The following is an 11,616-nucleotide window of genomic DNA, read 5'->3' as shown; positions in this document are numbered from 1 at the left end:
TATTACTACTTTTACTTAAGTTAAAGATCTGAGTACTTCTTCCACCACTGATTTTGCACACAAAAAGTATAATACATAATAGAATATTTAATAGTATCGGGGACCATTTTTCTACATTGGGTACTTTTACTTTTAATAATTTAAGTACATTTTCCTGATTTCATACTTTTACTTAAGTAAACTTTTCAATGCAGAACCTTTACTTGTAACAGAGTATTTGTCCAGTGTGGCACTTTTACTTACAGGATCTACCTGAAGGCATCTGTATTTCACTGCATTACAAAACTGCCACCTGGTGACTGAACTTAACAGACGCACACAATTACACCTACACTAATAACGCGGTCTATAGTTTCATGAACAGCTGAGTCTGAACTGAAGATAGAAATAACAAAATAACGGCTTTTTTTGTTCGTTTGTTGGTTTGATTGAAGTCGTGCGATTCGGGAGGAACCTTAATCCGCAGCACAGGTTGTTTCAGGACGGGATTCTCTGCTGCCACGCAGTTAGCCGCTATGTGTGCGCCTTTGTTATTTCGCCGACTGGAAACACATCCATTCTCTCTTGGTTTGACACGCCACTGGTATCTTTGGTTTGAGCTTTGATTGTAAAGTAATTTAGCTGGTAAAATGTCGGACGCTTTGGTGCAGTGGTGTGTGGACCAGTTACACCACAAGTTTGGGTTGGAGGCATGTGAAGACATCGTCCAGTAAGAAATGTTAACGCTAGTTAACGTTAAATCTGACGGTTAACGTGCTGACAGGCTCTCTGACAACAAGCTAACACCTGCAAGTGTGATGAGAGAGAAAAAGCTAGCTTGGTAGTGCTGTAACACTTATTGTGCCTAAGTTTTCCAGTGTGTCTGCGTATCATTCAAAGTTGTGTGTATGTTAAATTCACTGCTTTCCTTTGATACGGCTAAATAAGTTTGATATTACAGCTGTTACAGTAGCAGGTAAGTTAGACAGTTTGACAGGTAGCTATTTATTAGCTAACGGATAACCAGTGCCTTCATTCCCTAACTTGTCAGACTATTAAATCCCATTTTTCCTGGGGACACATCCTGGGTGACGTAGCTATATATCAGATTACGTTTTGAAATTGACTTTTTTAATGATTTGTAAGGCTAGGCCGCTTAAAAACTTTCATGTCATGTAATGTCGCTTAAATTGTCTGCAGGTGCCGGTTAGTTATTACGCAGCACCTGAAAGACAAAAAAGATAAGCACACACACTGCTTGTTCATTCCCAGTTCTTTCTCTCTTTTTTAAATTCTTTGTTGACATTGTTTCAATCGCAGATGGTTTTCAGTAGGTGAAACACACCTGTATAGATAGTATGTGATGTGAAGTCACACAATAATTTCCTAATTACATAGGTAATAGACAGATATTGAGGACAATAAACCCAGTCTTCAATGGTGCTCGGCTGTACTTACAGATTTCTACACATCAAAAGCAAACATGCCAAAAAACACACAACTAACTATTTTATCCGAAAGAAAGAGAGAAAAACACAGTACATATCAGACCTGTTGAAGTATCCTAAATAGTTTTGAAAAATCCATCAACAGTAAAGTACCCTTACTAAATAAATTCTTATATTAATGAAGTAATACATAAGCAGACCACTAAACATTGCTGGAAGCAAGTGTGTTGGTATTTTTTTGTCTTTAATGTTTTCAACATCCACTTTGATAAGAAATGTTATTAAATTAAATGCTAATTGTGTCATCCTGCTGTCTAGATACATTCTATCCATCGAAAAAGCTGAAGAGATTGAGGAGTATGTGGGAGACCTACTGCAGGGCACAGATGGGAGAAAAGGGCAGTTTATAGATGACCTCCTCAGCAGATGGAAGAAGACTCAAAGACAGGCCGCAGATAACAGTCTCTTCCTTTGCAAAGAATCCGTTTCATCAGCAGGTAGGCCAATAAATGCCTGATGCCTGCCGTTGAATGTATTTTGATTTACATAAAATTCCTCCCAGACATTAACAACGTGTTCTGAAACTACTATGCAAGGTACTTGGGCATGTCTAAACATTGTAAATAACTATACATTCTAATGATTAAATGTCTTATGAATGTGCTATCCACAATATTTGTTGAAGGTAATTTGCTGTCCTTTCCTAGATTCACAAGACATGAGCAAAGATACCCAGAAGAAGTCAAAGCGTAAGGGCCGTAACAAACAGGAAGTGATGACTGTGAGCCAAACAGAACCTGAGCCAGAGGCAGTCAAAACCCCCATTGATTTGAGGAGGGTGAGTACACATTAAACTGAACATGTTCTCTTATCACCTACGTTATGAAGGTAGTTCTCATGGTTTGGGTACAAGAATGACACAATTCATTTGATCCATTTCATTTTTATTGTTTTGCTAATTTGCTTACCTTATCTATGTCTTTGCTCTCCTCTTGTTTCCTCTCTTCATTTACTACTTTCTCAGGCCCAGGAAAACAGTAGTACTCCTTCAACAAAGAAGAAAAGTAAGTTTGTCAGTCTGTATAATAAAGAGGGACAGGACAAGCTGGCTGTCTTACTCCCAGGTCGACATGCCTGTGAGTGCCTTGCCCAAAAGCACAAACTCATCAACAACTGCATCAGCTGTGGTCGCATTGTGTGTGAGCAAGAGGGCTCGGGACCCTGCCTCTTCTGTGGAAGCCTGGTACATAAGTTTATTCCATTTTTTATTTTAGTCTACTTGTCATGTTGATGAACCTCATTTTCTAGTTTAGTATTCTTTACTCACCGGGGGGTTTTTCTGATTCAGGTCTGCACGAAAGAGGAGCTGGAGATCCTGCAACGAGATTCCAACAAAAGCCAGAAACTAAGAAAGAAGCTTATGGGAGGTGAGAGTCCAAACTAGTCAGAATTATTATATACTAAAATCTATGACAAAATGACATGGGTTGATGCTATGAATTTGTTTCTGTTTTGGTGACAGACTTTGGAGAAAGAGATTATCTCCCACACCAAGAGGCCATAATGAAGGCTGGCTTGGAGAAGGCTGTCCAGCATAAAGAGAAACTGCTGGAATATGATAGGAATAGGTATCGTAAAACACACAGTCAAGAAAAGAGCTTGAATAGCTTTACTGCTTGGTGTGCAATGTCAACGCTTTAACTGGACATTTCAGTTACTGTAGAAGGTGATCATGAAACTTGATAACACTTACCTATTTATTCACCATCCCCTTTAACTCCAGTGTCAGGAGAACGCAGGTTCTGGATGATGAGTCGGATTACTTTGCCACTGAGTCTAATCAGTGGTTGTCACCTGGTGAGCGAGAAAAGCTGAGGAAAAAAGACGAGGAGCTTAGAGAACTTCGCCATGCCTCTCGCAAGGACAGGAAGATCACATTGGACTTTGCTGGTAGACAAGTGATCGATGAGGGAAATAACCTTAACGAGTACTACAACAAGTAAGATAATCTGACACCACTTGAATCAAGGCTGCAAGGGCAGATTTCTGTTGTGTAGTCATGCTAAACGCCTTCTCCTTTTGAAATACTTTGCAGGTTGGATGAGACCCTCGAAGCTATGAGCAATGACTCAATGTCAAAATCACCAATGTATTCTAAAAGACAAGGTGGAAAGCAGAGCCTCAGAGAGCTGGTCAACCCAAACATAATGCAGTCTGCACCAGAGGTAGGTTATTTTTAACATACTGGGAGTAACAATAGTGTCACCTTGTGGTACATTTTCAACACTGCATATAAAAATATTTCTTCTTTAGACTAGTCATTTGCACCATGATCAAATGTAATTGGAATATCACTAAAATGGGTTGAAATTGACAGCTGTTTCTCCCACATGGAGCCTGAGTTTGCATAATACTTTTTCCCATCATGAATATTATGCAGATGGTATTCATACATATTCTACTAATGATAATGATGACAATGAATGCACTTTCTAGTGGGTGGATGTTGGAGGCCGTGTAAACTACAATAAAAACATGGGACAGGGAAAGAGTTCGGAGGAGGACAAAGGAGGAGAAGAACGTTACAGGTTGCGGCTCCAAGACAAAGACCTGCAGGAGATGTCTGACGGGGGCTGGTGCCTCAGCATGCATCAGCCATGGGCCTCACTACTGGTCAAAGGCATCAAGAGGTAAGGAGTAAACAAAATCCCTTTTATGGAGACTTGTTTTCTGTCAGGCCAGTGAAAGCAGAGGTAACATTGCATTTTGTGTGTGTGTGTGTGTAGGGTAGAGGGGAGAACTTGGTACACATCCCACCGGGGTCGTCTTTGGATTGCTGCTGCAGCCAAGACGCCCACCCCTCAAGAGATTGCTGAGGTTGAAGCTATGTACCGCCGCATCTACAAGAAAGGTACACAGACTGTACACAGCAAATCAGGAAATAAGGCCGCATATATGACTGAATACTGGAAGCGATTTTATTTCTAGCTGTTTTACATATAGCACTTTAACTGAAGTGCACACATCTAGGAAACCACTGCCAAAATGTCTGATATGATGCCTGTAGTTTCACATGTTGGTGGGTCTTTGATTGCTCTCGTTTTCTGTGCAGAGCCCAGGTTTCCTAAAGACTACCCCACTGGCTGCCTGTTGGGCTGCGTCAATGTGACTGACTGCCTGTCTCAGGAGCAGTTTAGTCAACAGGTCAGTGAAACATTACACTATACCAGAATGTGATGAGTAAATTTTATTTTAAAAATTCATACTACTATAACTTAATTGAATCACAAAACAAATCAGAAATGTGGATGGCAATTCTGGAACCAGACCATGGTCCCATAGCAAATGAGAAAAACCATCAAGAAAAGACAATTGCAGTGTTTTATTTTCATCAAAGCATGTCATTATAACCCTAAGGGTAAGTGATGGATGGAAAGACTTGAATAGAAGTGTGAAATGATGCCATACAAAACCACTGTGATGCTTTGCGAAGTGACTTTTCTTGAGTTGAGTGTCAGTGTTTGGTTGCTTTGTACAGGTTAGTTACAACAAAACAGGCTTGATTTGGTGGACTGTTTGATGCTGTTGCTTCTATTTGTTGTTGTTGTTGTTTTGTGTTGACTGCTGGAACTCTTATGATGCCCATTCTCTCCCTCCTTTTGGCTTTTCAAGTCCTTCTGCCCTTGGAGGCTATGCTGAAGTGTATTTTCAGCTTGCATTACCCAACAAAAAAGCACTTAACTTTAGTAAAACTAAGACCTCTTGGATAGTGCGTTGTGATTTTATCATCCAGAGGCTTATTTCAACCAAGGCCACACAGTACGGGACAAAAAACACACAGGCGAACAATGTTTTAACAGCTTAATTGATTTCTCTTGTGAGTTTAAATAATTGAGTGACTGATTTGTTGATGCATATTGTGCCCTGTGTGTATTGCTGCAATATCATCTCTTACCAGCAGAGGTCAGATTGCACCTTTTCACCAGCAACTCCCTGCCAGTTTACAGTATTTCCCACTAGAGACAGTATGCACCACAGGACTAACCACTGAAACACAATCCAACCCCTCATTATACCAGTTATCTCCCACCAAAATATATACACATTACATTGGCATCCAACTATTGTGTTTATGCAGCATATAGTTCATAGTAAAAAGGGCTTATTTTGTCTTATAACCACAGAAGGCTTGAACAGCAAAGAGCCCCTCTGATTACTAATATAACAGTAGAGTGCACTGCTGATTTCTATGCTTTTCATCTGATGTCTTCCATGAACACTTAAAGTGAAATCCACCCTCAACTGGAGTTTTTCAAGGACTCTGGTTTGACTCTGAATATGTGATGTGGCAAAGCATGGCATTGGCATCCATCTATTGGCAGTATGGTCAGTGCTGCCTTTTTGTACTCATAAACTTTTTACTTGAGCTTTTACACCCGAGTTACTTTAATTAATTGCAGTTTTACCAAGTATAAACTAAAAATACACCCCACTCCCGAGTAAGTCATCATGTGTATACAGAGTCGCTTCCCCATTCGATGTCAATGGAAAACCTTTAAACGTAATTACATTGCCATCCTTGCCTTGGTTGTTTTGCCTCCAGCTTTGAAAGAGACTGCACTGTCTGAGGTCTACGGGTCTCATGCTTTTGCAGTGTATTATATGTTTGTTATTATTAGAGATGAAAGGATTAGTCGATCGCCAAAAAAATTATCGCCAACTATTATGATAATCAATTCATCGTTTAAGTCATTTTTTAAGCAACAACATTCACTATTTCCAGCCTCTCAAATGTGAATATTTGCTGGTTTTCTAAGCCTTCTTTGATAGTAAATTGAGTTTTGGACTGAAACAAGAAATTTGAAGATGTCAGTTTGGGCTCTGGGAAATTGTGATGGGCATTTTTCACCATTTTATGACAATTTATACGGCAATCGTTTTTGTATTGATTAATCAAGGAAATAATCTGCAGATTAATCGACAATATGAATAATGTTCGTTGCAGACCTAATTATTATACAAGTAATGTCAGGCTTTAAGAATAACAACTCAACTGTGAACATGTTTGTTAATTTGTTGGTATTACATTTTTTTCAATGATAGGGTTGAGATGCACTACAGATGTCTCTAAACAAGTATACACCCTTATTTGATTCTCAATATTTTTAAGTTGTGTATAAATAATTGTTTTCCTTGCCACTGTTGCTAAGTGCTTGCTCATGGTGGGAATTGTTGGATCTCTGTAAATAATATAACGAGTACGGTCTAGACCTGTTCTTTAGGAAAAGTGCAATGAGATAACTTCTGTTAACTTCTGCGCTATATAAATTAAAAAAAAAAAACATCTACATGGCTTACATGGGATAGTCTACTGTGAAACTGTATAAGTGGGGAAATGTGTAAAACACTATACTTTGCACAAACATGCCCCAACCCTGCAAAGCTACAAGCCCTCATATACATGTACACACACGTTCATATGCAATCTTTTGATGAGATACTGAAACAGATCACGTTTGTTCTGTTCCAATTAAAAAAACAGAGCCATGGAAAAAGCAATTATCCCCTTTTAGGATGTACTTGTGTTTCTGTTTAAACATATGTGCCTTCCTGCGTAGAGACAGTTGTCTTATTTCTGAGGAGTTCTGTGTTTGGATAAAAAAAACTTTAAAAATGTGTGCTGTGAAATGGTTTGCATTCTGACTGCTGGGACCTGTAAATCTAAGGGCTTTCCCCTTTTGTACTCTGTCCTCATTCTCTCCTCCACCACTCATTCCACCCAGGGCTGTAAAATCATGTTTGCAGGCAGTGTGTGACTGCCCTTTCATCCTGTGAAAGGGTATGTGTGTGTGTGTGTGTGTCCACTTGCACAATGCAGCCATAAATAACACCCCCACTCCACACAAGGCCCCTCAGAAAAAGAACGAAAGGCAGATGTAGAAAATAGTGAAGCAACCAGAGAAGAACAACAGTACCAAAGCTTACTGATGGTGCTGAACAATTGGTTAGTGCTTATTCCAGTCACCATTTTAGAAAAATTGGAGACTATTAGCTGTTTAGCCTTTTAAGCTTGCTTCTTTTCATGTAAGCAGAAGAGTGCATGTTGTGCTAGTGCATAGTAGCACACACACAGCTGAGCTGCTGGGCTGGGCGAGTGGGTGAGGTGTAGGATTTACTGTCCTGTTCTGGCAGTTGTGGGTGGTTAAAAGAGGGGGTTGGTGAAGGACAGACAGCCATTATTCTTCAGGCTCTTCTAAATCTGCCCCTAGTGATGTATGAAATATTTAGAGAAGGTGGAACGTGGGTAGATCAGGAGAGCATGAGAGAAACACAATGAACGCAAAAAATGCAGTAAATATTTGAATATCACTGATCCAGTGTGATAGCAGTCATACCCCTGTTGGGGCGCTGTTGTACAAAGTGGCACTAAAAATCTGATACCCTGCTGACAGACAGTGCAGAAAGACCACCCCAGGCAGAGCAGGATTTCCATCTGCTTGACTTGGACCAATTCTTTCCCTCATTAGAAATTGACTGGTGTATTGATCCATTCCCCCCCATAATCTCTCACTCATCCCAACTCCCCAGCCCGCCTTACTACTGATAATTGGCCAGCCATTATGATCTGTGCTCTGTCTCTCCACTCCTACCCCCCAGTGCTTACTCAACAATGGGTGGAGATGTACACTTGACCTTCCTACCCCAGAGAGCTAGGAAGGAGAGAGATAGGTATGTTACAGACTGAAAATTAGATTGTTTTTGCTGGAAGAGGCCAGAGTAAGATAATTAAAAAGGATGAGCACAAAGCTCCAGCCAAACTAAGCAGGTTTATGGGTGGCGGATATGCTGCAGATGGTTTACTTCACACATATAAATGACACTCAACTATGCAATATTTTAAAATTGCGCATAAAATGAAGTAAAACAGCATTACTATATTTTGAGTACAACATTTATCTACACATGCCCAGACCCATTCTCAGTCTGGTTCACAGCACAGGCAAAGGCACATCGCACCCCATACAGAGCACGAATCGCACCATCAAGTTACTCCTGCAGTGAAAAAATTGATTGGATCAATCCACACTCTTAATAAGGGTCTAATTTATTACTGTGTTCCAAAGACCATATCACCAGCTGCAGAGCTACATGTCTTGGTGAATAGAAGTCAGAGAGGTCTAATCTTTTGAACAGGCACGCCAAGAGCAAAACCAGTGACTGTTCAGTGCTGTATTGATTCATATGAAATGACAAGAAGGCATAGTGGGCTTTGTGTGTGTGTGAGTGTGTGTGTGTGTGTGTGTGTGTGTGTGTGTGTGTGTGTGTGTGTGTGATCTGTACATGTATTATCTAATCAAAGGACCATACATTTCCTGAAGACTTACTGTTGACATAGTAATTCAGTCTCGAAGTTTCAACATTCACAGAGGTTTTTCAACAGTAATACAGTCTGTGGTACATGATGATGATGATGATGATGGCGATAATAATAATAATAATAATAATAATAATAATAATAATAATATAAGCATATTTTATTAACCTCAAGTCTGTTGAAGGTTGACATATAGCAGGCCCCCTGGCATTTATGTATATCAGATACCCATATCAGATGGTTTATAGCAGTCGTCTAGACTCAGGTTTTACATTTCTTTGATCATTAAATCACCATCCACTCATAGGCTATATTAACACCAGTTTTATTTCACAAAATGAAAACAAAAGTAAGAAATGTGCATAAGGCCCTTTTCACTGAAGACAGGTGTAAATAATGACTGAATTCCATTTAGCTGTGTTGGTTTTAGGGCCCTGGTATTGTGCATAGTGGCTCACTGGCACACTTGAGTAAAGCAGTTAATATTATTAGTAACTCCTGTGTTTTTCCTACTATGGCAACCAATTACATTAATAACAATAGTATTAGAGCTAATTCAGGCAAAACCTTTTTTTTAAACAACATAAGTTAATAAACTCATAACAACAATGCAATAAAACAGTTTCTTTGCTGAAAAGAAGAAAAAGAAGAAAATTACTAAATCAAAATCTAAAACATAAGACAACATAAGATGTCTCATGGAGAATGCCCCCACCCCCTTCATATTTTTAAATACTTACGATTCTTGCATGCAGTCTTGCAGCGAAGGTGAAACACTTTTATACTTGTTCATCCTAACGTTAGGTTGCGTGCCTTCTTCTGCCTTGTTTGGACATATTATATACTACATATTACTATATGTAGGAGCTTTGTCTACATATATATAACAGTACCATCTGCACACAGTTTATGTATGTGACAGTATCATTTGCATACAGTTTATGCATATAACAGTATCATCTGCATACAGTATGTAAATGTATCATCTGCATACATTTAGTGACTGCATTAGAACATACAGTATAATGGTAATTAACATATAATAGTGTGTGTTAGGAGTAATCCCATAATAGACTCCCGTGGAACACTGAAAGAACAGCTGAAGAGAAATTTGTTCTGTGTTTTGGTTAAATTGTAGCAATAAATTACAAAAACACATACAAAATACATGGTGACGATTGTTAAAGAATCACACAGTCATCACGAAAGCTTTACATAGATCTTAGATACTGCCCTAATATCATATCATTGTCTAGTCTCGATTGGATATGATGTTTAAAATTAGAGCTTTGCTGAGTCAGTTAAATATCTCTTTCACGTTCCAAATTGCACCGATTGGAAAGTTGTTTTCATTGAAATCAATAGTCAGTGTTGTTCTGTATTCTGCTGTTTCTATTATCTCAGTCTCTGTGTCATTGCATCAGTGCTCATAGACTTACATTGTACTTTTATCTTTTTATTGTCCATTTAATAAAACAATTATTTATTTTGTTCTTCATCATATATTTCAGCTTCTTTATGAGTGTATATTTAACCCCACTATAGCAGAAGATATGACACATCAGCACATGTCAGATAACTAAAACCATTGGCTTATACCACATCACATAGCTGCAAGCCTAGCCACTTATCTGTTAAAATAAGTGCTGGTTTCTGTGGAATTCCATTTGTGCAAGCTCTCCCTCTGACCTCCAGAGTGGAGCTCCCGTGCTTGTTAGGCCAGCTGGAAGCTCGGACTGATGCCTGCGTTTCCTTGTGTGGTAATGTGATATTTATATGCTGAAAGCCTTCCTGCCAGCATGCCACACACACGCACACACATACACACTCTCACAGGATATATTGGATGCATTCCAAAGGAAGGTAAGTCAGGCAATGCTATTTTTTTTTCTTCCCCCTCTTTCGCTGTAACATTGCGTGAATCCTTAGCAGTGGCTGCTCCCCTCTCTTACTGCTCCCCTCCCCCTCCATCATTCCATCTTCATATGTTTCCCACTTTCTCTCAAACAGTATGTTTTACAGGTCAGGGCTGTTAAGTAGTAATGTGGCAGTGGAGAATTCAGATTATGCTCAGTGAACAGACGTGCACACTTAGATGCAACTATGCATCGCTCTCTCTTGCTCTCTCTATCTCTTTCTGCACAACCTAAGCCACCCACTAACACACTCACATTCCTCCCCTTCCTCCCTTTTCCTTGCTGGGCAGTTTGCCATGGCAGAGAGGTCAGACATCATGTGATTCTGCAGTGGTGTGTAGAATGCATTCAGCCCAGGGTCCCCAGGCACTGGATGACAACCAACCAAACCTCAGTCACAGGTTTTCAGCAGCATGAAAAATACATAGAACCATCTGCCAGACTTGAAATGTCCTGCTATGCTGTTTAGAATTTCACTGCTGTCCTCAGACCACTTCATTGAATGTCACACAATTTCTGCTGTTGGGTGAGCTGACATTTAAGCCCCCTTTATTATCTCTACTTCTCCATTTTGTTCTGCTCATTTAATAGGAATTGTTCCTCTCGCTGTATGCTGATCACAGGAACTTGGAACAATGATAAAGGCAACATAGACAGCTTCCTTTGATGGTCTGAAAGACAGCATTGTTGATGAAAATGAGTCAGAATCAAAGAGGGGTAGCTGAATACCAAGCTGTGCGAAGTGTTAGACTGAATGCTAAACAGGTTCAAATGCTTCTTTTCTCTTTAAAAAAATATGTGATGCATTTTTTAAATCAGACTTCTTCAAATTATGATGTATTGACCATTTTCTTGTCTCTTTTCTGAACTGGAAAAAATGTTGCTAAAGTCATAGTCA

The 11,616-nt window shown here is 39.5% G+C and overlaps 1 protein-coding gene across 2 annotated transcripts in view; it reads left to right on the top strand.

Moving 5' to 3' along the window:
• Positions 1-491: 491 nt before the first annotated feature.
• Positions 492-11,616, top strand: part of trip4 (thyroid hormone receptor interactor 4) — a 72,545-nt gene continuing 61,420 nt past the window's right edge. Inside the window, exons 1-11 of one of the 2 annotated variants that reach the window (XM_044207252.1) lie at positions 492-709; positions 1,746-1,924; positions 2,135-2,265; positions 2,452-2,670; positions 2,776-2,854; positions 2,950-3,055; positions 3,211-3,426; positions 3,523-3,652; positions 3,924-4,117; positions 4,214-4,338; positions 4,540-4,631. In XM_044207252.1, coding sequence (XP_044063187.1) covers positions 630-709; positions 1,746-1,924; positions 2,135-2,265; positions 2,452-2,670; positions 2,776-2,854; positions 2,950-3,055; positions 3,211-3,426; positions 3,523-3,652; positions 3,924-4,117; positions 4,214-4,338; positions 4,540-4,631 — 1,551 coding nt within the window. In that variant the 5' untranslated portion in view covers positions 492-629. The remainder of the gene's footprint in view (positions 710-1,745; positions 1,925-2,134; positions 2,266-2,451; positions 2,671-2,775; positions 2,855-2,949; positions 3,056-3,210; positions 3,427-3,522; positions 3,653-3,923; positions 4,118-4,213; positions 4,339-4,539; positions 4,632-11,616) is intronic. The other variant, XM_044207242.1, reaches the window with a different exon arrangement.

The sequence above is a fragment of the Siniperca chuatsi genome, linkage group LG1 (assembly GCF_020085105.1).
Source record: "Siniperca chuatsi isolate FFG_IHB_CAS linkage group LG1, ASM2008510v1, whole genome shotgun sequence".
In the NCBI taxonomy this organism is placed as follows: Eukaryota; Metazoa; Chordata; class Actinopteri; order Centrarchiformes; family Sinipercidae; genus Siniperca; species Siniperca chuatsi.
The sequence above is the reverse complement of the archived record's forward strand: the minus strand, read 5'-3'. Positions and strand labels throughout refer to the sequence as shown.